This window comes from Diachasma alloeum, unplaced genomic scaffold (genome assembly GCF_001412515.2).
Source record: "Diachasma alloeum isolate Michigan unplaced genomic scaffold, Dall2.0 Dall_scaffold_00289, whole genome shotgun sequence".
NCBI classification, from domain to species: Eukaryota; Metazoa; Arthropoda; class Insecta; order Hymenoptera; family Braconidae; genus Diachasma; species Diachasma alloeum.
Window position 1 is genome coordinate 937,352 of NW_021680428.1, and position 25,847 is coordinate 963,198.

Sequence of the window (25,847 nt, forward strand, 5' to 3'; positions counted from 1 at the left end):
ATCGAATATATAGTTTCATAATTAATAATTACTTTGAAATTGGAAATTTAATGAATTTATAATAAATTAAAAATGAAATTATAAGTATTTTCATAATTATTGCTCAGAGAATAAACAAAGAGGTCTAAAAAAACCAAATTAATTAATCTTGATTCACAACTCAAATAAATGCAATTTATCCTCTAAAAATCACTCAAACGATTTTCTTATCATGCAAAAAACAACTCCCAATGTGTAAAAACATTTCGCAACGATAATTGGAGAAAAAATATGCGTCAGCAGGTCATCGCCGTTATATACAGTACGACCAGCAGCTGGCGCCATCTTTTCCACAAAAATTCCTCTCCACATGGGGCGTCTTCCCGGAGAGAATTCCCTCCACCAAAAAAAACCTCGTAAAAACTACAAATACAACGATCCACTTATCACAAAGCAACACCACGATAATTCAATCAACAAGCAAACTTACCATCGTTAATAAAAAAAATTCACTCTTTATATCAGTCTAGTCGAGCGTTCTTTGATTGACTAAAATCATTGCAATCTGTAAGAAGAAAATTGTTGAGAAAAATTATAAAACGAAAAAATCCCCCAATGATTTGAGAATAGAAGAACGGGACATGGAGATTAGCTCGTGTCCGCCATTTTGTCGTGACACAAATTGAGACATTGGAAAAATGCACAATTATCCAAAAATATCAGAATGCCAATGAAAAATGTTAATGACCAGACGATTTAATCGTTATCTAAACTACCCACCTATCATAGTACTCGTGATAATAATTCAATAAATGTTTTGCATTTGGGGTGGTAATGTCTAGGCGAATTAAATCGATATTTCTCTAAAATCCTGTCAATCGACCCCCCAGACCAATTGATATCTCCAATAATTCCTGATCCTCTCGATAAGTGAATCCCCTCGTCCCTCAGTTCCCCAGTAATTTCGCGTCAACGAAAAATATGGCAAATGATAAAATGGTCGAAAGTCTCTTGTCTTCGCTAACGGAGTCCCAGTCGTTTTGCTGACTGGAGAACGCTCTTCTGCGCACTACGTTTCGCGCATGACCCCCTCACCCCCTCAAACCCCAGGGGCTGCGAGCCGCAGTGATGACGAAATGCGAGAACGACCAATGGGGAGGTGAGAGTACCCCAGAGAGCCAATCAGAGCCCTCACCCCCACCCCTCCCGGCCCCTCGTGACCCCACGACAGGAAAATCTGTCTCTCTCGCTCCCACGGACGTGTCGGGACATCTCGGTCATGTCCGGATACTCAAGAAGTTAACTTTCTATTTATAGAAACGGATGAAATGGTTTTTTCAGCCCGGCCAATGGGGAAAATCCATAAAGGAGGGGGGGGGGCGAGCCCCCCGCCGAAAGTCTTCGATATCTCGTAAACAAATGATGCGATTTTAATGAGTCAGGGCTCATTTTAAAGTCTGTGAAAATACCTTTGAAACGAAAAAAAAATGGTCCAGTTTCACTCAGCCAATGTCGAGAAATCGGTGATTAAAAACTCGCCGCAACAGCAATATCCAAAATTTTCATGGGATTTTTTTTTCATTCGTGCGAATGATTGAGTATCTCACTCTTTCACTTTTTTTTTCTCGTGGGGAAACAGTCGTTCAGCATGACGTCATCACTAACCCGAGCACGATCGATACGACACAGAAATTTAAGTGAAATTGGAGATAAATAAGTGAACATTGGACTGGGGGAATTATCTAGTAATCCCAACGCCTTCATCCTCGTGTTATAATAATGCGATATTTTTAACAAATACTTCATGAACCTTGAGCGGTCAGTTGGCCACTTACATTCGGACAATAGTCTCCTTACGGATTACCGTTATCTCCCAACATAATTGTATAAGAAAATTAATTCAGTAGTTATACAATTGCAACCGTTGTTTCATTGTATTAATCTATTATTTTGATTATTTTCTTTTATTTTTTCTTTCTTTTCCCCTGGATATTTTAGGTCAGACTCGGTGGCGTCGACTCATTAGGTTTTTTTTTTATTTCGATCTAATGGGTGGAGACGCTTTACAAGCCTCTCGTGAGATAATCCGCATATATTGTGTCGTCAACCTGCCATCTGTAACCAAAAACCCAGTGAATGGAATTTGGGTTATATGCACAATGATTTTCACTATTTATTTCAAATGATTTTAGGGCTCTTCAATTGTATTTATTGAGATTAACTTGGACGTAATATTTTGGTTTATGCTCACCTAACTACGTAGCACCAGTTGTAACGATACAGGAAATACCGCTGGAGTCGTGGGTGGGGACTGCTGGGGTCAGTGCTCCAATCGGCACTTCCGGTTTTTGTATTTTGGCTTCGGAAATTATTTATTGGAACTAAACGTCAATTATTGTCATATTTAATTTGGAATTTTTAATTGATAAATTTTTTATTTTATTTTCAGAAAGAAAATTAATTAATTCAAGGGAGAAATTAATTTTTTTTTGCATGGGGTTCTCATTCTCCATTGGCACATGACGATAATAATAATAATAATAATAATATTTATGATAACATTTAGTTTATGATTTATAATTGGAGATATTTGAAATTTTATTCGTGTGCAAATAATTGATTAAAGCGAAATGTCAATTATTTTTGTATTTATTTTGGATTTTTTAATTAATAAACATTTTTTTCATGTTTTAAGAATGAAAATTAATTAATTAAATGGAGAAATTGATATTTTTTAAAAATTGTAGTTGATAAATTGACCAGAGACTCATTCTTCATCAGCAGATATAATAATAATAATCTTTTTTAAATTTTAATTAAAAAGATTTCAGTTATATTCACGAGCAAAATAATTGGTTAAAAAATGGCAGTTATTTTCATGTTCATTTAATTTGTTTATTCAATATAACGTTTTGTTTAGTTCTTTAGGATAGAAAGTAATTAGTTAAAGACAAGAATTGATATTTTTAAAAAATTTAGTTGATAAATTGACTAGAGTTGTCGATGCAGTGGTTGTCATTTAGCATTGAATGTCGGCACATGTGAAGTTGATGATAATAATAACCCTTTATAATTGTGATTGCAGTTTTCTCAATTATTAACAATAATCGGTGACTTCGCGGATTTTTTGGGGTTCGAGGGATTGTCATGGCATCTCTCCTGAAATTCGCGCAGTTCTTGAAGCCTGACATCATCAACAAGGTTTGTTCTGGGCTGGAGAATTCGTTTGGAGAACGTTTTTGGGGATGAGGTAATCGACATTCTTATTTAGATTTCAGTGAGATGTTTCTCTCGAGGAAGGGCTTTATGCAGCGATGAGGGGGATGAGCTGAATGAGGTGAGTGAGGCTGGACCTGGTAAAACAGAGAATATTCACCCTTCCAAGGATCGCAGGAAGCCGATGCCTGTGGAGACCAGCATTCGCTATTTAGCCAGTGAAGGTTTGTTTTCTTGGCTGTTTTATTGTTAACAACAAACAATTTTATTTTATCATTTTATCGTTTTTTAAGAGTTGGTTTTGAGGTCAATATGATGGACATTTAGGGGAGAATGGGGTAAAATGGACACATTTGACTTATTTTTTTAATGTTAATAACGAATTGAAAAGTCGATGAAATAAAATAATTTTTCTTTGTAATGTAAAGAAGAATTCCTTCCCTTTGTGATGAGCCTAAACCTAGCTCAATTGATGAATTTGTTTCTGAGTTATGAATAATTTAAACAAAAAGTCTAAAGTGTCCATTTTACCCCATTCTCCCCTCTAATTGACTAATGAAACGTGATAAATTGAATTTAATTTTTTTTAACTTTTAAGCCTCGAAACCATGTAGTTTATTCTCCTATAAAAAAATTACAAAAATACAAATGTGTTTGCAAAATCATTCTTTAGGTACTACTAGTAACGATTTACATCACTTCTTCAAATATTCAATCCTGAGGAGTTCAAGAAGGAATCAATATGTTTGAGAGCATTTCTATTCAATTTCTTATTGAATTCCAATTGATAAACAATTTTGGGATTGATTGCAGCATACAAGGAGACGTACGGCGAAGCCCCCGTCTGGAAGCCCTATAGAAGGAACCACAAGGGTGGAATACCCCCTCGAATGACTAGAAAGACCTGCGTGGTAAAAAAAATCCCCTAAAAATCCCCTTAAGACGATTAACAAATGATTTCATGATTTTTTAATCGCCTGATTTCAATCAATTTGGACGTAATATTCTTTTTTTTATTTTTTCGTGGGGAAAATTATTGATTAAAATGCAATGTCAATCATTTTCGTGCTCATTTCGTCCTTTTTAATTGATAAAAAGAATATTTTTTCATGTTTTTAAAATGGTAATCCATTGATTAAAGTTGAATTGACATTTTTTTCAAATTTTAGTTGAGGTCGAGTTGAAATTTCCTGAATATTTACCTGAATCAATTGAAATTCTTTCCAGAGACAAGGAATAATCACAACAGGAAACCCCTGTCCCATCTGTCGAGACGAGTACCTAGTCTTCGACCACAGGAACACAGCCCTGTTGAACCAGTTCATCTCGGAATATAATGGAGACGTGATTTCCTACCAGTAAGTTTTTTCCCCTATTCAGCCTATTGAGCACGATCGATACGACAATCAAATATATCAAATTTATCAATTAAAATCACATTTTGCACAGAATTACTATTTTTTGAAACATTCGTTGCAATTTTTAAATTATTTATCAATTATTAAACTGCAGTTTTTTAATTATTTCATCAATTTTCCTCCGAAAGTAAACTTTCTAATTTTTTCCAGATTAAAAAAATGTTTTTTAACGGTTCAATATCAAAACTCAAATGAATTAAAACAAAAAATGCTTTTCTCAAGTGACTGAATATTAAGCAAAAATAATAAGTAAACTTTCTAATTTTTTCCAGATTAAAAAAATATTTTCTAACGGTTCAATATCAAAACTCACATGAATTAAAACAAAAAATGCTTTTCTCAAGTGACTGAATATTAAGCAAAAATAATAAGTAAACTTTCTAATTTTTTCCAGATTAAAAAAATGTTTTTTAACGGTTCAATATCAAAACTCAAATGAATTAAAACAAAAAATGCTTTTCTCAAGTGACTGAATATTAATCAAAAATAATAAGTAAACTTTCTAATTTTTTCCAGATTAAAAAAATGTTTTCTAACGGTTCAATATCAAAACTCAAATGAATTAAAACAAAAAATGCTTTTCTCAAGTGACTGAATATTAAGCAAAAATAATTAGTTCCCCACTCCAGTAATTCAGCACGAAGCCCTCCAATTTAGCTGTTCAAAAACATCAAAACGCCATTTCATTATCATTAAGCCCTAAACATCTACTCAACTCTCCCCGACCTTTCGCTGCTCAACCATAAATTAAAAACCCCCTGTCAGCCTCGACTGAACTCCCTTCAACTCCCCAGAAAAACCGGAATCTGCCAGATGCAACACAAGAACCTCCTGATAGCAATCTACCGAGCGAAGGACTACGGAACGATAACATTCGACTTTCCAATGCGGAAGTACAACTACTCAGACTACAATCCAGCCAGTCCCCCCAAGTCCCCATAATTCCGCATCATCCAGTCACTTCCCCAATTGATCACCGAAAACTCCAGTTAATCCCAAAAGATTAAATCATCCCCAAAAGATTAAATCATCCCCAAAAGATTAAATCATCCCCAAAAGATAAAATCATCCCCACCCCAGGATGGAATCAACCTTCGTGATAATTGGTGGCGGAATATCCGGAGTTACCTGCGCGAAGAGCCTGGCCTTCCTGTCCCCAGAGGAGTCAACCCTCCTGATCACCTCCAACTCCCTGATCAAAGTGGTGACGAACGTCGTTCCCCTGGGGAAAGTCTCGATGCAATTGAACATCTCCAAGGACTCGTCAGTTTCCTTGACGTCAGACAACCCCTCGATAAAAATTCTGAACGAAACAGTGAGGAGAATAGACCCAGAATCAAAAACCCTGGAGACTGAAAGCAAAAAGCTAATAAAATTCAAGAAACTGTGCATCTGCACAGGGGCCAGACCTCGCCTGATCTGCGAGGACAACCCCCTCGTCCTGGGGATTCGCGACACGGAGTCAGTGGAGAATTTCTCTCGTAGAATACCCGAGGCGAGGAGGATAGTGGTGGTGGGGAACGGAGGAATAGCCACTGAGATTGTCTACAAAATCAAGAACGTGGAGATAGTGTGGGTGATCAAGGACAGGCACATCTCAGCAACGTTCGTGGACCCTGGGGCTGCTGAGTTTTTCCAGTCGAAGTTGTCTCGAGAGGAGTCATCGAGTGAACACAGTAAAGAGAACATTAACTTCTGCAAGAGGATTAAATACACAGCGACGAAAATGGGGAAAAGTAAGGAAGGAGTGACCGGAGCAGCTCTGGGTCCAGACTGGCATCAGGTATTCGCCCCCGAAGGCCTCGAGAACAGCCCCAGCAAAGTCGAAATTGAGTACGAGTGCGAGGTGTCCAGGGTGATGACCCCAGAGGCGGCTGGATCCACTGGCTGGCCAGTCTTCGCTGAGCTGACGAACGGAAAAATCGTCGGGTGTGACTTCATCGTCTCGGCAACGGGCGTCACCCCAAATACAGATATAATCGGTCTAGAGGGCATCGAGAAGAGTGAGGACGGCGGGCTCTTGGTGGACTGGAAACTGGAAACGTCGTGTGAGGATGTTTACGCAGCTGGTGACGCCTGCACTGCCAACTGGGAATTGTCCGACCACTGGTTCCAGATGAGACTGTGGACCCAGGCGTACCAGATGGGCTGCTACGCAGCCAAATCCATGGTCTCGACGTTGAGGAGTGAACACTTCCTCCAGGATTTTTCTTTCGAGCTGTTCACACACGTCACCAGGTTCTTTGGGTATAAAATCGTTCTTCTGGGGCTGTACAATGGACAGAAACTCTCGGGGGATTACGAGATTCTTCTCAGGATGACGAAGGACGAGGAGTACGTTAAACTCGTGGTGAAGGGGGGCAAGCTGCAGGGGGCTGTGTTGATTGGGGAGACTGACCTTGAGGAGGTGTGCGAGAATCTTATTCTCAATCAGTTGGATGTGTCCATTTATGGGGAGGACTTGCTCGATCCTAATATCGATATTGAGGATTATTTTGATTGAAGATCTTGATTATTTGGGGGAATTGTGAATTGTTCATTATTATTGAGAATGAAAATTGAATTTTGGGTGAGGAGATAATTTTTATGTTCATTTGCATTAGTTGTAAACATTCATTTTGAATAAATAGGAAAAAGGGGTGATGTGGGATGATTTTTAATCATTCAATCAGTTGTCTTGACATTAACGAGGCAGATATTCACCCCCAAAGGCCTCGAAAATAGCCCCAGCAAAGTCGAAATTGAGTAGAGTATTCTGTCTCGTTTATTATTATTTAAGATAAAAATTGAATTGAAAATAAAGAAATAATTTTCATGTTGCTGTGAACACTCATCATGAATAAATAGAAAATAAGGAAAGAAAGAACTTGCTACAGGTCTTTGTGAGATGTCTTTTAATTACAAATAAATCGTGAGTGGCTGAAACATTGAGGAAAAGTCTGGAAGAAATCTTCAGCAAATCCTTTGATTCCTCAAACACTCGAGCGAAAAACGGCCTCATGTGCGCTTTTTATTGTTCAATTCGGCTTTATGGCGATCAAAGATAAAAACGAAGATAACACCTTGCGGTGCAGATTAAGAGATCAACGTGACGTGTTATTTTACTCCTTAAAAAATTTATTAATCTTAAGGTACAAGGCAAGACGTTACGACAAATACTCGTGTTCATAAAAATCTGTACAATGTCAGGTATCTTATAAAACAACTAGAGACTTCACTGAAGTGTTATCAGTTCCCTGTAACGAGTGTCAGGGGTGATCATTGAACGTTGAAGCGAACTGTTTTCCCTGGGTTCTCCCGGATAACCGGACACTTGAGAGCTCTGGGGGACCTGGTGGGCGTTCGTGAACTGGAGCTCAAATAACTCTTCATGAAAATGTTCTTAACACTCGCAGAACTATTTTTATTGTCAACTAAATCAAGAGTCTTCCTCAGTGACGCCAAGATTCCATTGACATTTGTGAGGGACTCGGTGACTTCTTTACTGATGTCTTCACTCTCGTCACTACAGAGTTTGCCTAGGGTTCTAGCAGCGATCTCCATTTGCAGGAGGCATGACTTCATGTCGTCGCGCCTCTGAGTCACGAGTGGATCGTTCACTTCGTCAGGTGCCTCGAACAGTGAACCGTTCATTGATAATTGGAGGAGGCTTTCGTTCAATTGCCTCTTTATTGGGGTCAGGTTTATTGAGATGCGACTGCTGTCGAGGGAGTCCTCCAGTTGGCTCTCGTCGAGGGCCTCCCAGTGCTCCGTCGAGTCCATCAAGTCCTTTCTCGTGGTTTCGTGGTCGTTGTCCCGCAGACGCTGCACCCAGTCCAGGAAGTACAGGGGCTCCCAGAAGGCCTCCAGCTTCCTCATCCTGTCGCGAACTCGGATCATCGAACGCAGACCGTTATCCGTTATCACTTTCTGTTGGAGGAATTCCTGAAAGCGAATAATAATAATTTTCAAATTTTTGATAATTTTTGAAAATTATTTTTTTATTTAATAATTTTTGAATTTTTAAGAATGAAACTAATATTTTGTGGAGTCGAAAAATTAAATTAAATAGAGTACAATTAATTATCAATTTATAATTTAATATAATTAATCAATCAATCAATCAATGAAATTCCTTTTAAAAACTAAAATTGAAGAAAGGTAATTGAATTTTTCAATCCGTTTTTTAAAGAAAAAAATGACATGAAAATAATATAATATTAATAATATATTATTATTAATAATTTGATATAATTAATTAATTAATTGAATTTCCCTTCGATTAAAAAATGAAGAAAAAAAATTGAAATCAAGGAAAATAATGAAATTTTTTAATGCATTTTTTTGTGAAAAAATTTGAATTGAGATTTAAAAAAAAAATCCTGTAAAAACTTCCCTTCAAAAAGCAAAAATCACTCATCACGTTTTATTACTCCACAGCTGAATCGTTAATTGGTTTATTCGCAATGCTCCAATTTAATCATGCATCAAAAATCATGCGATCGAGGCCTCAAGGTGCAGGCACAAAGCGCATTGCCCAACTGCGTAGCAATCACTTCTACGTCTAAAAATAGAATCGCATTTTTCGATCGCCAATCGTGTTCTCTCAGGATCGATTGCGCGATTATATAAATATTTCTATATTTTTTTCGCTAATTGGCATCAATGTATTCGACACAACAACAGCCGTGAAATTTTCATTAGCATCTTGGAATTTTTTTAAACAATTACTTAACATTCATAAAAAAACATGCGAATTTCAATGTTTAAATTTTATGATGTTTAGGATAGAAAAATTAAAATTTTGTAAAAAAAAAATCGGGCTCGTCCGGGATTTGAACCCGGGACCTCTCGCACCCTAAGCGAGAATCATACCCCTAGACCAACGAGCCTCAGATGCTATGTCTGAACCAAAAAATTTCTCCACACGAATCCGTAAAAAAAAAGATTTAAAACACGAGTTTAAGGTTCTAAATTATTTTATAACTGAACCCAATGAAATAGACATGAAAATGAACTTCAAAATCCCGGCTGTGTGGCGCACTTGGTAGCAGCATGAGATTCACAACCTCAAGCCCCCAGGTTCGAGCCCCGGCCGGGCCAAAATTCCACACCAATTTTTCATCACAAATTTCCACATAATATTCATCTGCAATTTAACCCAGTTTTCAAACCGAATATTCCAAGGATTGTCCAAGTGAAAAAACCCACTCCACATTCAACATGCCCTGGCTGAAGGCCCTCGGGCGATGGCCGCAACATTTACAAGTCACAGCACTATTTAAATAAATAAATGAAATGAGATAAAACAAATATTTTATTCAGTTTTATGAAAAAGTGAAATGAAATGATTATTTCCTTCGTTTTAATGAATTCATAAAATTGATATTTCATTCGTTTAACCGAGAAAATAAAATAGAATGGAAAAAAAAATAACACATAAACTTACATAATTGAGACCGATCTCGCGACACCTCTCCTTGGCCTCCCTGACGAGGAGTTGCATCTCGTGTAACGTAATGCCCCCAGATCGCATGCTATCCCTGCTGGTGTCATTAGTCAATGCAGCCTCAGCATCATTCGTGGTTTCAGTCAGTACTTTTTCAAGTTCATCCAGGAAATTCGATCGATAAGGTGACACCCTGGGGGTCTCCTCCGGTGAAATCCGCTGTCTCGTGTTCCTCTCGATCTGATGGGTCAGCATCTCCTTCTCAATCTCCAATTCCCTCTTTCTTTTGGTAACCTCTGCCAGCGCCTGTTTCTGATGCTCCAGAGTCGACCCGAGGCATTTTATCTCTCTCTCGTAATTCACTTTTTGCGAGCCCAGCTGGAACTCTATGTCGCGTTTCGCATTTTCCAGTTCTTTTATTGCTTTCTGTTTCGACTCTTCGAGTTCTTTTCTCAATCTGATATGTGCAAGGTTTGAGAGGATTAAAAACATTTGATGCTTAACTATTTCGCAGGAGAAATATGTTTCTTTGTCGTGATGACTGTATTTTGGAAATTTTTGCTTATTTTGCATTTATCTTGAAACCCAGTGGCTTTAGGAGAAAATGTCAGAAGGGCTTTATTGTGGGTGAGGAAATTTCCAACAAAAAATGTTATATGATATTTTGGATTAAAACTCCTCGTTATCGAGATAATTGAACATTTAACAAGATGGAGAAACGAAAAAAGCAACAATTCAACTTTTCACATCTTCTGAAAAATTAAATTATTTCGAAAGTGAGTGGTTTTAGGAGAAAATGTTAAATAGCCTTTTTTGTAGGTGAGAAAATTTCCGATAAAAAATGTCTTGTCACATTTTCTCCTAAACCCACTCGTTATCAAAATAACTCAACATTTGTAGGCGAGAAAAAGATAAAGTGACGAATCAATCATTTAAATTCCCTCTCATTCAAAAAAATCATTAAAAAAATGTTTTTTTCTCCCATCCAATAGCACGAATAACATTATTACTAACTTGTCCTCCTGTATCGTGAGTATCTCCTGATGTGCAAATTCATAGTCAATAGATTGCGAAGTGCATTGGCCATTGCCATCCCCTGGATTGCACACTTTGAAATAGTGATTGCCACCAATAACTAAACGATCCCCATGCCTCAGCGATAACTCATTACGTACTATCTGAAATCCAAGTCCCAATAAACAAAAATGAAGCCCAGACAATCGATTTTTGGAAAAATTCAAAATTTTCAAAATTTCTGAATGAATTAAATTTTAATTAATGTCGCTTGAGAAAAAGACATTAATCGCACGATTTAATCGCATTTAAATATTTGCATTTTCGGACTTTTTGCCTCACAATCTGTCGATAGAACAAAAAAACCCAAAACTTTAATTTGAAAAATTCCAAAATCTCCATTCGCAAGCAAAAATGATTAATGAACTCGATTAGTTTGGCTATTTTTTAAGACAACTGATGGACTACTCATGTCTCATTATCTATCTGCATGAAAATCTCCATCAGTACCCCATTATCTAGAGTAATGGTATCACAATGAATAGATTATGGATAATACCTGTCCATTTACGTAAGTATCGCTATTCTCTTGAGGTTTCAATGTCAGCTGTCCCTCATTATTCTCGATAGTGCTGTAAAAATGAAAAATAAAGGCTGGAATTCATTCCCTCAAAAACCTCGCCGATACCTAATAAAATAATTCAATTTCGCAATAAATCACTTCATCCAACTGTCAATAAATTTACTTGGCCCAGGCGAAATATCAAAGTAAATTGGTAAATCGATAGGGATTTGGAGGTCGTCGGTTAACTAACCAATGCAGGGGTGAGACAAGTGGTCCATTCAGGAGAATATCCGGGGAGACAGAGGATCTCCTCGTGCCCTGGGTATTTCTTCCTATGGACACTGAGCCCTGTGGAATCAAGTACAAGAGTGTACCCGAGAGGATTGGATCTGGTGCCAGGTGTACCAAACAGGGAGACTTTATATTCTCTGGAAAATCAATTTCAACGGCAATTCCACAACGACGAAGAAAATTTATTTCTACGCCTTTACGTTTTTCAGCTTCCTCCAGCTTCTCTGACCACGATCTGAAAGAATATTTTACTGGAAATTAAGATTTATTGTTTTTTACGTTGAATAAAATGGGCTTGAGTTCACGAACGTGGAATTTCCATCATTTCTATCAGTTCAATATTTTGCATTTTTGCTTATTTTGCATTTATCTCGAGACCCAATGATTTTAGAAAAAAATATCAGAGAGCTTTTTTGTAGGTGAGAAAATTTCCGACGAAAAATATTCTGTGACATTTTGCTTTAAAATGACTTGTTATCGAGATAATTAAGCATTTAACAATGCAGGGAGAAAAAAAGTGATGCATAAATTTTTATACATTCGCGTTGGAAATAAATTAGTTTGCTGCATTAAATTAATATTTTTATAGTATGATTCACAATTCGTAATGAGTCACAGTGAAGTCCATTGTCACCAGCGTAACATTCATTCATCATGAAGGATCAAGTTGAATAAAGATATGCACTACCATTATCAGAAGTGATCCGGCAAAAGTCAGGAGTGATGACGACCGTAGAAGATAAATTTATCATTGTTTCGTTTTCATAATGAATATTTTATGATACTCAATCCCTCATTTGTGCACTGCGCAACCAGTTACTGTGGTTTTTTTTCCAATAAATCACTTTTGTATGAAATCACCTATAAAAATTAATGCGCCTCGATAACCAGTGCCTCAGGGTAGATACTACTCTAACTAATTGGTGTCAGGTCAGTTACATCGGAAAAGAATTAGTCTCGGCATTACCAATATTGACGTGCCTCATAGCAATCGTTAGGCAAATAATTTTTCGTGATTAGAGGGGAAACATTTCCACAGATACTCGAATGTTGGATTGTTGAATTTTCTGGACGGGGGATTTCCCAGTGGAATTTTTTCAGAGGGGAATGAGAGCCTCAAGAACTGGAGATTGAAGTCCACTTTCCCTTATTTATAGAAAACTTTTTTGAAATTAATTTAAATAGGATTTACCTTTCGCTAAATCTAGTTTCTTAGGAAGAGAATCTAAGAAAATCTCTACTCAAATTTAGTCATCTCTTAAGGCTCAGTCTGGAAACCTAAGGGTGGTGGGTTCAAACCCACGCTCCGGCGATTTTTCGCATCTCCCCAAAGTGATTCGTATAATGCACATTTCGACCAGCATAAGAGAAGCATAAAACATGTTTTAGGATGGATCAAGGATGGATCTCTTACTTCTGTGTGAACTTCAACTGCTCCTCCGTCTGCTTAAGTTGGCTCCGCAGTCTCTCAATCTCTCGCTCCTTGTCCTGATCCTGACCCATCCCATCATTACCCAGGAAATTCCTGTTCCCCAATTGTTTCTCGTAATTCTCCCGGACTCCTCGCAGTCTCAGAACCTCAGCCTTCAGCTCTCTATCCACATAAACATCAACAGATTAAATTCCACGATGAAAACATTATTCACAATCTGCAAACGAGTGTTTGCAAACGATTCAAACCTTATCAATTTATCGTGGGGATCCTCGTTAATGCGCACTCGGTTGACAATGGATCTCGCCTGACAGGCGTAGCGGAGGGTAGCCAAGGTCTCCTCGAGGTGCAAGCTGCTTGGAGCCACAGTTGCCAGCATTGCAGTCTTCGAGTTTCCTCCGAGGCTTTCCTAAAAGGGAATGCGCAATTATCGACTCACTAAGAATGGTCTTTTCACAATTTCCGGGGTGACCAGGGATTTCAGGTGGTCAGAAGGTCGCGATCAACTAGGAAAAACATTCAGATGATATCTGATTCTTGTTTCACGGGTTTATCTGATTTTAGCAATGATGATTATGATTCAGCTCACCATTCAGATCAGATTGCGCTGATAAGAAATAACTTTTTTTTCATCGATATTTTACATCGCTTCGACCTGATTAGGGTATGCTGCGATGATGATCAAGACTTTAAATGGTTAGATCTCACCATTCTACCCGGTCGAGTTTTGAACTCGGAACCTTTCGCACGTGAGGCAGAAACTTACCCACTGCGCCAAGCCGCCGGGCNAAAAAAAAAAAAAAAAAAAAAAAAAAAAAAAAAAAAAAAAAAAAAAAAAAAAAAAAAAAAAAAAAAAAAAAAAAAAAAAAAAAAAAAAAAAAAAAACATTGGAAATTTTGTAAACTATTTGAAATTTTTGAAATCACTGACATTTTTGTCACTTATAATTCACTGATTTTTTTTTCCAAAAGCATAAACTGCAAAAAATCCGCGAATTTTCGCCTGAAATCAGTCGTTTGTGAAATGAATGAATAATTATCAAGGATTCATCAGTGGATTTATCGACATGCAAGCTGCATTAAAGTTCGCTGCCATCTTCCCCGGAGTAATCGCCAAGAAAATGATCTATCGAAAAAAAAATCTGGAAACCTAGTTTTTCTACCCATCCTCGTGTAGCTTAGCTACTTCTCAAGTACTTCGATATCTAAACTCTCAAGTACTGATACATCCTCCCTTGATGTGCGTCTATATCAACCACATTCCACTAATGTTCCATCTCCCTTCAAGAAGAAGATGTACTGTATTTTTTCAACTCTAGGCTTTACCAGGAAAACAAAGAGACCCCTGATTGCGTTCTCAACGAGGAACTCGTCTTCTGATTTCGCCTAATTAATCATTCGAAAATTTAATTATGACCCAAACATTCCCCTCAATTCCAAATATAATCTTATCAGACATTCCCCCAATCAAAATCCCTTCAATCAGTCATGAAATCCTCGACTAACAATCCGTATCCCCTACCTCAGCAGAAAAACAACTCCCCACATTTTTTAAATTTTTTGTTTACTCTAAAAACGCAAGTTGCGCACTTGCTAATTAAACCCCCTCCCCCTTGAGTCCCCCGCCCCCCTCGCTCACCCCTTAAACCCGTCCTGTAAAAATATGCGCATGTAGCCTCGGCACGCAAACAAACACCAGAAATAGCTCGACAAGAAATTGTTTATGTCTGAATGAGCCTAGCCAACATAAAGCTCATTGCGCTGTCTCAATAATACTCTAGTATCGTGGGAGATGTATCTACGTTCCACCCGTCACGTGCGCCAGAAATCTCTGATGGGCTTTTACGTCTCAAAGAGAATTCAAAAAGGAAGTGCTGTTTTATATGTAGACAAATCTACTGATTGTTTAAGCCCAAAATGTTCATGTTACGAAGAGATTCAAATTTTTTTTTATTGCATAGAATGTAAACATTCCTCCTACTCCTCCAGACCATTTTGCGGTTCTCAGCGATTTTACTCTCCAATTAAATTAAAGCACAAATCTATCAAATACTCAAGTTATTAAATACTTTGTCATTTAGATTCTGTGAATTAAAACAGGTAAATTGTCTCTGTATGGAGATATGGCAATAGGAATTTTTCATGATTTTTTTGTAGATAAATATGAATAAATTGCCCTGATGAGGAGGAATGAAAGAGGAAGAATTGTGCTTTACAAGGACAAATACCTTCAACAATCGTTCAAATTAAAAAAAAAATAGAATAAAAAAAAAGAAAAACCGTTTATATTATTGGGACGTTGTGGAGTTCATGCCAGCCGCATCCTCGTCGTAAACCCTNAAAAAAAAAAAAAAAAAAAAAAAAAAAAAAAAAAAAAAAAAAAAAAAAAAAAAAAAAAAAAAAAAAAAAAAAAAAAAAAAAAAAAAAAAAAAAAAAAAAAAAAAAAAAAAAAAAAAAAAAAAAAAAAAAAAAAAAAAAAAAAAAAAAAAAAAAAAAAAAAAAAAAAAAAAAAAAAAAAAAAAAAAAAAAAAAAAAAAAAAAAAAAAAAAAAAAAAAAAAAAAAAAAAAAAAAAAAAAAAAAAAAAAAAAAAAAAAAAAAAAAAAAAAAAAAAAAAAAAAAAAAAAAAAAAAAAAAAAAAAAAAAAAAAAAAAAAAAAAAAAAAAAAAAAAAAAAAAAAAAAAAAAAAAAAAAAAAAAAAAAAAAAAAAAAAAAAAAAAAAAAAAAAAAAAAAAAAAAAAAAAAAAAAAAAAAAAAAAAAAAAAAAAAAAAAAAAAAAAAAAAAAAAAAAAAAAAAAAAAAAAAAAAAAAAAAAAAAAAAAAAAAAAAAAAAAAAAAAAAAAAAAAAAAAAAAAAAAAAAAAAAAAAAAAAAAAAAAAAAAAAAAAAAAAAAAAAAAAAAAAAAAAAAAAAAAAAAAAAAAAAAAAAAAAAAAAAAAAAAAAAAAAAAAAAAAAAAAAAAAAAAAAAAAAAAAAAAAAAAAAAAAAAAAAAAAAAAAAAAAAAAAAAAAAAAAAAAAAGTTCTCCCCATTTTTTAAATTTATTGTTCAATTATTCAAATTTCAGAGAAGTCATGTGTCCGTTTTGCCCCACTCTTTTCTGTATACTGTGAATTTTCAAGTGTTTTGGCTGGAAGAGAAAAAAAAAATCGCCTGAAAATTAATTTGCGTTACAATTCCGACCTGTTCATTGGGAGTAAAAAAGCCCCGAAGGTCGGAATGGTGGGAGTACGTGAAGCAGCTCTCTCACTGGTAAACATTGCGTGCGTCTCGTCGTTACACCGTAGTTCGGAATAAAACGCCGTTGGATTCGCAACAGCTCCACCTTCGAAAGTTGAAGTTGCAAAACCAGTTTTCCCTCGGGTCTCATTGAAAAATGATTTCTCAACATTGAGGAAACAATTCAAATAAATGAGCTCCCATTGACTACTGAGTGAACACCATTTTCCTGATTCGTGTATTTTTTTTCGCAATTCTGGATACGAGAGCTCATTGTGTGGACGAATATTTTTTATCTACTCTCACACTCTAGATTCGCTAAATATAACTCGAATCGTGTGGTCATCATTCGTGCGAGAATACTCGATGCTGTTGAGGTAACAGGAGTTTTGAAATTTAGAAAAATGGATTTTGTTTATATGCCTGAGGTGCTGGCATATGGCCCTTTGAGGACACCAGTTTATCGGGATTACGAGCAGCCTTGGAATAAGGATTATTTCAATTATGGTAGGTTTATCAGGGAATATTATGAATAACAACACGACTGTTAGAGATAATTGGGGGGGGGAGTTGGTAATAGTTTGATTGCTCTTGATTTATTGAATGCTGACATTTCAAGCAAGAAAATATGCATAAGAATATGTATCTAGAAAAAAATATTCCAGTCGATTTATATAATTTAAATAATTAATTTGAATAATAATTGATTTGAATTGAATCAAATTTATCAAAAAGACTCACGATAACACTTCTATTTTAGCAAACTCGATTTTTACTTGCGTTTTTATTCACATAAAATAGTTTTTTTAATATTAATTAATGTTTCTGCGATTCGAAGACTTCAATCAATTCTAATGGAAGATTTATTCGGAATTAATGCATTATTCATTTCATACAATTGAAATCTTTTCTTTAAAATACGTGAATTCATCAATTTCCTACAAAATATTTTCTAAATGAGAGGGACAAATTTCAAATTTTGTTATTTGTTAAATTCCACTTGTTATTTGATTCAATCTCAGTATAATTATCACTTCATTTACATCCGATAATTTTGTCATATCGTGATTTAAATTCACGTTCTCAATAGTTAAAATATTTCAAATAAAGATGAAAAACCCTGGGATTGCGAAAAATTTAGTGAACAATTCTCCTAATTTTTTTCCCCGCAGGAAAGTCCACGTCCCAGACCACAAGCCAACAAGAAAAGATTTCGTCACAAAAATCGCGGTGCGATCAGTGTCATTTGTGCAAACAAAACAAGAGGCGACTGCTGGGGACGTACATAAGGAAGAGTCGCTCGAACTCCTGCAACGATATTTTTGAGGAACAGGAGGAGGGAATCGCCGAGGAAACTGGGGAAGAGGGGCTCGACAGAGACATGCCTCAAGAGAAGAAGAGTGCGTCCAGCGAAGAAGTCAAGTCAAAATTCTCGTTCCTCAGTGGGAGAAAGAGTTGAGGAGGCGGTGAGACTCACGAGAAAAGATTGAGTAGTTGTTAAGGATTGAGTTAAGTTCGATTATTAAGACTTATTTTATATTTTGTTTAAGAATTTAAGAGGGTTGGAGAATGTGAGGGATAGTTTTGTACTTGGCAATCAAAAACGAAACAATCGTCTGTTATTATTCTGGAATTATCTTGAGAGGGAGGGGTTTTGGGAAAAAACTTCAGAAGAAACATTTGTAAATGAAAACATTTCCTACAAAAAATTTCTTGTGACATTTTGTCGTGAGAGCATTTGCTAATGAGATAATCAAATATTTATAACCAAGTGAAAAAAATTTTTCTAGTATTTTCCAGATTTGCTCGTTGTTAACGGACTTTCAAGTCAACTGTCACTTGAAAACGACTGGTTTTAGGAAGAAATATCACAAGATCTTTTTGTCAATAAAATTCGGAATTTATCAACAGGGAAGACGTTTCGCCAATTTTTGTACTAAAAATAATATTGTTAATTAATTTCGTTTTTCTCGATAATTTTGACAGCATCAATGCCAAGAACAAGGAGATGCTGAATAAGAAGCCATTAATATCTCAAGAGAAAGAGAATGAAAGCCTTGGGCTTCGTTCAACAAATAATTACTATCCATCATCATTTTTAGTGTTTAGTCATTACTAATAAGTGTAATAAACCACACATAAAGCTTTACGATAATTGAGTGCTGGCTAACGAGACCTCAACAACCAATCCAAACACCGCAAGAACGGCCTTATCATCGCGAATAAATATTTTTTGTAACAATAAGCATCATCAAAATCGAAACAAGTCTTCACAGGAAGAATGTTGAGGTCCTCGATGGGAACATTATCTCCTCAATCTTTCTATTCCGTGTAAATACCTCATGTTTTGAGTGAGAATGAAAGATGCTAACGGAGGTGTTCATTTTTCAAGAAATAATGAATAGAGAAAAGATATTCGATAATTAGTTCTAAGCAAAGCGTCCTTCGTGTTTCTATTTATAAATTCCTAACGACCTTTATAAGAATAAATTTTATATTTATGTAATCTACTGATTACGTGGGTTATTTCAATATTGAGATACGAATACTCCAAAATTATTCGGAATCAAATGTTCGAAACGAACTAATTTTGCAAATAAAGAGATTTTTTCAAGAATGAGTGTTGGTTTGTTTAATTTTACAATTGCAGAGGGCAACAGCATCGGCCCAGGAGGAAATCGAGTTCAATTTAAAAGAAAAAATTGAATTAACTTGTTTTTAAATGATGAAAAAATATTTTTAAATGTTTGAAAATTCCTGAATTAATCTGAGATTGTTCGAAGAAATTTGTAGAATTTATTGAACATATTGCATATTTATTTGCCAATTTCTTCATTCGGAAAAAAAATTCTGAATATTTTTAACAAAACATTAAAAACGAATTAATTTGGCAAAAGAAGAGATTTTTATTTAAACAACTCTTCTTTTCATTTAAATTTATAATTGCAGAGGGCAAACGGCCCTAGAAGGAAATTAATCTCAATTTCAGATGAAAAATTGAATCAATTGGTTTTTAAACTAATAAAAAATATTAAATAAATAAATATCAAATAAATTTGCAGAATTGATTGACATCTTGCATATTTATTTGACAATTTCTTCATTCACAAAATTAATTCGTTTCAAACATTTTTAATAAAACGTTCAAAACTAATTAATTTCACAAATAAAGGGATTTATTTAAAAACAACTCTTGTTTTCATTCAACTTCTCAATTGTAGAGGGCAACAGCGCCAGCTCCTGTTGCACACGGCGCCAACAAATGGCCCCAAGAAGGAAATCAAACTCATTTCAACTAAAAAATTCTGTCAACTTCTCTTAAATAAGAGAAAATAGCGAAAAAATAACTAAAAAATATTTGAAAATCCGTGAGAAATCGTTTGAACAACGACAGAGGATAATTGCCTCAACATTCTTAAAGTAAATCTGTGAAATAAGCCAGAAATTGAATTTCATTGGTGCCGTGTGCAAGAGGAACTGTGGTATCGTGCGCAAAATGTATAAAGCCCAGATCGACGCTAGAGCACCCAGTGGTTCAACTAATCTTATCAGAGTACGTTGACTTTGTCAATCGGTAAAGAAGAGCTTAAACATTAAACGATCATTCCCGAACAATCGAGATGGTGTGGGAGTTGTTGAAGAGTCGCAAAGCGGAGGGGAAGAAAAATCAAGGTAAGTGACCGACTCTGACGATTGATGACGCAGAATGAGTCACTGAATTTAAATTGTAGATGACGAGGGTCCAAAGGGGAAGAAGACGTGCAAGTGCGACGAGACTGGGGGCTGCAGGTGCAACTGCAATTGCCGATGCAGATGTGGAAGGAAGAAAATACACATTCGACCGCCAATGTTCAATTATTACACTGACATGATGCATTGAGAAGACAATCCGATAGATAATTCAAAAGAGAATGGAAAAGAGAATTTTTCTTCCTCAAGTGCTTTTACTAATCACTTTTTTATCCGTTGAAACCCGGGGTATTATGTAATTGTGATGCTACTGCTGTATTATTGACTGATTTACTTGTTCGTTGAGTAACTCTGTTTTTGGATTTTTATTTGTATGGGAATGAATAATAAATGGATTGAAGAAAAAAAAAGGAAGTGTTGGGTCATCACAAAGAATTCCTTCATTTTTCAACTTCATTTCATTCTGTAAAATTTCTGAAGAGCTTTCAGGTCAATTTCATGTCATTTGAATCGTGAGAATAACTAAAACATGTTTATTCACGTGTTTTTTGTTAATTTGTTCGCATATTATGCATTTAATGCATATTATATTCTAACATTAGTAGAAATAGTTTGGACGTAGATAGCCGTCAAGGTAATTTTTTGCTGAATTTTCTTGTGATTTTTCATGTTATTACCAAGTGCACACTGATTTTTGAGATTAAAACGGTAAAAAAACTTCTTCAGAAGCACTGAAACTCACTTTTAGAAGCCACGTGAGAATCGACTCTCGATAAGGCACGAATCCACGTTTTCGATTGTTGGTACTCTCAGCGAGGGAGGCGATCACTTTACCCAGGGTGAGGAGAGATTTGTTGATGGAAACTCCTTCCTGAAAGAATTACGAATTTAGACGATTTTTAAATTCAAAATCTGGCGTTCAAACAGTTCATTCATTAATTTTCCTTATTCTTCTATTTCAATTATTTTAACATTCATAATTAGAACATTAACTGAATTATTTAAACATTTATTATAATAATAATTCAATTTGAAAAATATAAATATAGTTTTCAAACAACTCAACAAATACAAAAAAATATAGCAGAATTGCAAATATAGAATAAAAAAAAAAATTCAAATTAAAAAAGAAATTTAAAAAAATTGAATTGAAATGTACAATTTTGGATTGAATTTTTTTTTTATTAAGCATTGAGAAAATGAAAAACATTTCCAACTTTACTAAAAAAGAGGAAAAAATATTTAACAAATTATTTCTTAAATTTTAACATTCATTGCAATAATAATTCAATTTGAAAAATATAACTATATTTTTTAAGTGACTCAAAAAATTAAGTAAAACAGAAGAATTTAAACTTTGAGGAAATGAAAAACATTTCCAACTTTACCAAAAAGAGGAAAAAAATATTTTAAAAATTATTCATTAAATTTCACCATTCATAAGTAGAACATTAACTGAATTATTTAAACATTCACTGCAACAATAATTCAACTTGAAAAACATAAATATAGTTTTGAAACAACTCACCAAATTCCAAAAAATATATAAGAATTTAAGCATTGAGGAAAAACAGGAAAAAAAAAAAATTATTTGTCAAATTTTTTGCGAATGTTCTTAAAAATGTTTCAAAGCGGTCTAGTCATCCGTGTTGGCTTTTGGCAAGATCTGCTTGCGTTGTTTAATAATTATTTGACTTTAAAAAAATCTCACGTACAAAATAATGTATATTTATCCATAAGACAAAGTGAAATTTTGCAGCACCAGAAGAGTAAAAACTGAAAAAAAAAAATTACCCGAAGTCGTTCTCCACTGGCGCAAGTCTGGCTGAGCCTCTCGCTGCCGGCGAGATCGACCAAATTGATCTTGCTCCTCCTGCTGGGGTCGCCCCGCGCGGTCTTCCCCTTCTGCCCCTGGGTGAGCACAACACTAAAAATACTGTGGGACCTGGAGCTCTTCTCGTTCATCTCCGTGGCGGCAGTGGCCTTCTGCGAGCTCCCCACCCTGAGCCAGCCCTGCAGGTCCCCATAGCTCTGAACGCAGTGCTGGCTGAGATCGACGACGTACGGCCCGAATACCGGATGCTCCCTGACCCTGAGAGGAGTTCGCTTCCTCCCGCCGTTGGAGTTGCTCGCGAGCAAGTCGTGGATCTTCTCGTTGTAAATTTCGAAGTAGCTGATCTCGACGCTGGTGAGGAGGTTCTCGTTGTCCCGAGCACGAGAGAATATTTCGTGGCAGAAACGGGGGATGATCCCCGCCCCCTCGGGCAGCCTCGAGTCCGGGCTCTGGTTGACCTCTGACCCCATCATGCTGTAGCTCTTGCCCGATCCGGTCTGTCCGTACGCGAAGAGGCAGACGTTGTAGCCCTCGAAGGCGCTCTCCACCAGGGGCAGAACCATCGACTCGAAGATCCTCTTCTGGTCCAACGACGAGGACTTTCCGCTGGACTTGAAGCAGTGGTCGTAGTTGAAGCTGTGCTGGGAGGAGTCAGAGTCGACAGTCACCGAGTTCTCGTGGACCCGAACCACCGGTTTCGCCTCGGGATCGTTCAATTCCCTGAGGCTCATCGGTCTGACCCTCACGCCGACGGTTAAATTGCTGGTTTCACCCTCGCAGATCGTCATCTCCTCGAGGGGATTCTCCCTCTTCGCGCGGGGGGTCTCGAGCTGGACCGGACCGAAGCAGTCCGGCGTCGACTGGGCGGAGGGGTCGGTGAAGAATCGACGGACTGGGGTGCGGAAGGGCGTGCTGGTGGACTTCTGGGGGTGGCTTGGCGTGCAGAAGTACGTGGGGGTCTTATCCGAGGACTGGCCAGGGGTTCGCGCGGGCTTTGGGGTCGGAGGGGGGTCCTCCGGCATCAGGTTGTCGAAGTAGGTTTTCTGAGGGGGGTTTCGAGGGTGGGGGGCATTGCTGATTGGGTGCGCAAGATTTTCGCAGGCGCGCGGCGATTCGGCGAATATCGCGCGACTGGAAGGAGAGGTTCGGAAGATTTTAGGATATATGAAAATCAATGTTTTTAATTTTTAGGGTTTTTATGATTTTTGGGTGAATTTCCTGGTGGAATTTGGGGAAATTTTTATCGAGTGATGTTTTCAGGCGATCATTTGGTGGGAGAGTGGTTGTTCGTTGGAGAATTGGGGAGAGGGTTGAGGGGAGTCATTTAATTGGGAAGTCTTGGAAGATTTTAGGATATATGAAAATCAATGTTTTTAATTTTTAGGGTTTTTATGATTTTTGGGTGAATTTCCTGGTGGAATTTGGGGAAATTTTTATCGAGTGATGTTTTCAGGCGATCATTTGGTGGGAGAGTGGTTGTTCGTTGGAGAATTGGGGAGAGGGTTGAGGGGAGTCATTTAATTGGGAACTCGTGGAATATTTTAGGATATATTGAAATAAATGTATTTTATTTTAGTGATTTTAATTATTTTTGACTGAAATTTCAAGGAATTTTCTCACTGAAAATGGACTGTTTGACGAACGGTCAATGCACTCTGCGATTTTCAGTTGAATTATTTCAAGAAAATTGATAGAATTCAAGAGAATCCAGTTAAATGTTATTGTTCAATTTTTAATTAATTGAATATTCAGAGTAATTTGATACTGAATATTCAAGTTTCTATGGAAACTTCAAGTCAATTAAGAAATTCTTGTGTTTCTCCTACTGTAAAATTTGAAATTCCATTGAATTTTCAATGAAATTTGAAATTTTCTGATTTTTTTCCTCTCCAAGTCCAATTTAATTTAAATTCTCCATAAAACTTCTATTTTTTTCGACAGCGAAAAGCCTTTAGACCTTCATTACACTGTTTTAAGGAATTTCTTCATTAAAAATTCATAATTTAATGGAAAAATCAATAAAAATTGTGATTTTCAGTGCAAATATTCCACGAAAACTTTTCTGAATTAATATAATTCAGAAAAGTTTAGGTAAATGTTCTCTATAATTTTTATTTAATTAAAAATTTAGAGTCATTTGACACTAAATGTTAATCTTCTTATTAGAAATTCAAGAGAATTACCAAACAAATTAAAATTCTATTGAGTTTTCATAAAAAAATAATGGGAAATATAAATTCCGGTTCAGTTATTCCCCAAAAATGAGTGAATTTATTGAAATTTCAGTAAAATTTGACATTTCATTTGTCCTCTACCAGCAAAAAAACAGTCTACTTCAACCCTTTCAAGAGCTCAATCAACAATAAAATAAACCACCAAAATCGTTACCCAAAAATCAATTAAACATCATAAAAATAAAAAAAATTATAAAATAATTTATTCAACTACTCACGAGGATATATTCACAGGAGTTTTATTCTCATCACCGAAACCAGTCGGATAACTTGAAAAAATGGCGCCACAGAAGCCCCTGTTCACCGACTGATTCGACATTGTCCAACAAACATTAAAACAATTAAAAATAAACGACCCTCACTCGGCAGAAGAGCCCACGAGCCCCACAAATTCACTCTTTCCCTTTATCTGGCATTGCACCACATGGCCTTATCCCTTCCCCAGCGGAGCAGATGCAGCCGGTCAACGGTCATGTCATTATTTCAAAAAATACGTTATGTGGATTCAACAAAAATGTCAGTGCCCCTTCAACCCCAGCAAATAAATAAATACCGCGAATATAAAACAGTCTCGACACTCGCGGACACACGACTCTTCGATAAAACAGCAGACACAACACACGATTATTATTTAAAATCCGTTTTATACGTTTGTTTACAGTCGCACTTCAAACTTCAGCAAACGTGACTGAACTCGCCGAGAACGAGGGGAGCAGAGTGAAGGGAGCGGCAAGCAGGCTGGCCGGGAGGTCCTAGGGAATTAGTGGACGACTTGAAATTTGAATAATTTTTTTCATCACGCTGTGACGAAAAGTGATCTTTTCGCTCCGTGTGCCTAAAAGTCCAATTTCCGCCACATTGTGATGAAAGATATTGTTCGTAACTCGTGAAAAAATGTTTTTTAGCTCGTGGGATTATATCACTTGCCTTCGGCTCGTGATATGAACCTCCCACTCGCCAAAAAACACTTTTTTGCACTCGTTACGAAATATACTATTTCATCACGCCGTGACGAAAAGTGGACTTTTAGGCTCCGCGTGCCTAAAAGTCCAATTTCCGCCACATTGTGATGAAAAATATTGTTCGTAACTCGTGAAAAAATGTTTTTTGGCTCGTGGAATAATATCACTCGCCTTCGACTCGTGCTATAAACCTCCCACGAGCCAAAAAACTCTTTTCCGCACTCGTAACGAAATATACTATTTTGACACTGCTGCTACGTTCACCTCGTGTCGAAAAGTGCCTTTTCGTTTACTCGTAAACGAAAAGTCTTTTCGTTTATTAGTAAACGAAAAAAGGCACAGTTCGCCACTCGAAACCTCCCACGAGCCAAAAAACACTTTTCCTTACTCGTAACGAAAAATACTATTTTATTTCTGCATTTCTGGGGCAAGTGAGGGGCGCAGTGGCATTACGCGGTCCAGAAACTACGGAATCAACGTTCACCTGGCGAAAAAATTCGATTTTGGCGAAAGTCGACTTTCCCCCCGAAAATAAAAATAATAAAAGTAATATTAAATATATAAAAATAA

At 36.2% G+C, this 25,847-nt stretch overlaps 5 protein-coding genes and 1 non-coding gene across 8 annotated transcripts in view; 3 read left to right on the forward strand and 3 right to left on the reverse strand.

The window, feature by feature from the left end:
• LOC107039004 (serine/threonine-protein phosphatase 1 regulatory subunit 10) overlaps positions 1-2,282 on the reverse strand; it is a 20,462-nt gene extending 18,180 nt beyond the window's left edge. The window contains exons 1-3 of one of the 2 annotated variants that reach the window (XM_015258421.2): positions 2,231-2,282; positions 1,815-2,094; positions 470-544 (exon numbers count right to left, since the gene is read on the reverse strand). In XM_015258421.2, the coding sequence (XP_015113907.1) occupies positions 470-472 (3 nt within the window). In that variant the 5' untranslated portion in view covers positions 473-544; positions 1,815-2,094; positions 2,231-2,282. Of the gene's footprint in view, positions 1-469; positions 545-759; positions 1,136-1,814; positions 2,095-2,230 lie in introns of those variants that run through there. The other variant, XM_015258422.1, reaches the window with a different exon arrangement.
• Positions 2,283-2,975: 693 nt separating this feature from the next.
• LOC107038983 (28S ribosomal protein S18b, mitochondrial) lies at positions 2,976-5,574 on the forward strand. The gene is made up of 5 exons (XM_015258385.2): positions 2,976-3,180; positions 3,251-3,419; positions 4,009-4,106; positions 4,423-4,553; positions 5,408-5,574. Exons 1-5 carry the CDS (start codon positions 3,127-3,129, stop codon positions 5,553-5,555), a joined length of 600 nt encoding a protein of 199 aa, XP_015113871.1. The 5' UTR covers positions 2,976-3,126; the 3' UTR covers positions 5,556-5,574.
• Positions 5,575-5,681: 107 nt separating this feature from the next.
• Positions 5,682-7,428, forward strand: LOC107038982 (pyridine nucleotide-disulfide oxidoreductase domain-containing protein 1). The gene has a single exon (XM_015258384.2). It carries the CDS (start codon positions 5,695-5,697, stop codon positions 7,114-7,116), a length of 1,422 nt encoding a protein of 473 aa, XP_015113870.1. The 5' UTR covers positions 5,682-5,694; the 3' UTR covers positions 7,117-7,428.
• A 281-nt stretch (positions 7,429-7,709) lies between these two features.
• LOC107038981 (kinesin-like protein KIF14) lies at positions 7,710-24,993 on the reverse strand. 2 transcript variants are annotated; one of them, XM_015258381.1, is made up of 10 exons: positions 24,534-24,993; positions 22,042-23,212; positions 20,990-21,118; positions 13,592-13,752; positions 13,326-13,505; positions 11,871-12,146; positions 11,615-11,687; positions 11,056-11,219; positions 10,042-10,498; positions 7,710-8,537 (listed from the first exon to the last, which is right to left on the reverse strand). In XM_015258381.1, exons 1-10 carry the CDS (start codon positions 24,632-24,634, stop codon positions 7,872-7,874), a joined length of 3,378 nt encoding a protein of 1,125 aa, XP_015113867.1. In that variant the 5' UTR covers positions 24,635-24,993; the 3' UTR covers positions 7,710-7,871. The 2 variants fall into 2 exon arrangements, with proteins under 2 accessions (XP_015113867.1, XP_015113869.1); XM_015258383.1 differs by lacking the exon at positions 11,871-12,146.
• On the reverse strand, positions 9,413-9,484 carry Trnap-agg. The gene has a single exon. It is a non-coding gene; the product is annotated as a tRNA-Pro (tRNA).
• LOC107038984 lies at positions 16,607-19,174 on the forward strand. The gene is made up of 2 exons (XM_015258386.1): positions 16,607-17,064; positions 17,730-19,174. The coding sequence occupies exons 1-2, from the start codon at positions 16,962-16,964 to the stop codon at positions 18,014-18,016; spliced, it is 390 nt and encodes a 129-aa protein (XP_015113872.1). The 5' UTR covers positions 16,607-16,961; the 3' UTR covers positions 18,017-19,174.
• Positions 24,994-25,847: the final 854 nt, after the last annotated feature.

Coding starts and splice junctions, on each gene's coding strand:
- LOC107038983 (XM_015258385.2), top strand. CDS start 3,127: ATGGCATCTCTCCTGAAATTCGCGCAGTTCTTGAAGCCTGACATCATC. Junction 4,107..4,422: donor TGACTAGAAAGACCTGCGTG/GTAAAAAAAATC, acceptor AATTCTTTCCAG/AGACAAGGAATAATCACAAC. Junction 4,554..5,407: donor GGAGACGTGATTTCCTACCA/GTAAGTTTTTTC, acceptor TCAACTCCCCAG/AAAAACCGGAATCTGCCAGA.
- LOC107038982 (XM_015258384.2), top strand. CDS start 5,695: ATGGAATCAACCTTCGTGATAATTGGTGGCGGAATATCCGGAGTTACC.
- LOC107038984 (XM_015258386.1), top strand. CDS start 16,962: ATGGATTTTGTTTATATGCCTGAGGTGCTGGCATATGGCCCTTTGAGG. Junction 17,065..17,729: donor TAAGGATTATTTCAATTATG/GTAGGTTTATCA, acceptor TTTTCCCCGCAG/GAAAGTCCACGTCCCAGACC.
- LOC107038981 (XM_015258381.1), bottom strand. CDS start 24,634: ATGTCGAATCAGTCGGTGAACAGGGGCTTCTGTGGCGCCATTTTTTCA. Junction 13,506..13,591: donor CCCCACGATAAATTGATAAG/GTTTGAATCGTT, acceptor TTATGTGGATAG/AGAGCTGAAGGCTGAGGTTC. Junction 12,147..13,325: donor CAGTTGAAGTTCACACAGAA/GTAAGAGATCCA, acceptor ATATTCTTTCAG/ATCGTGGTCAGAGAAGCTGG.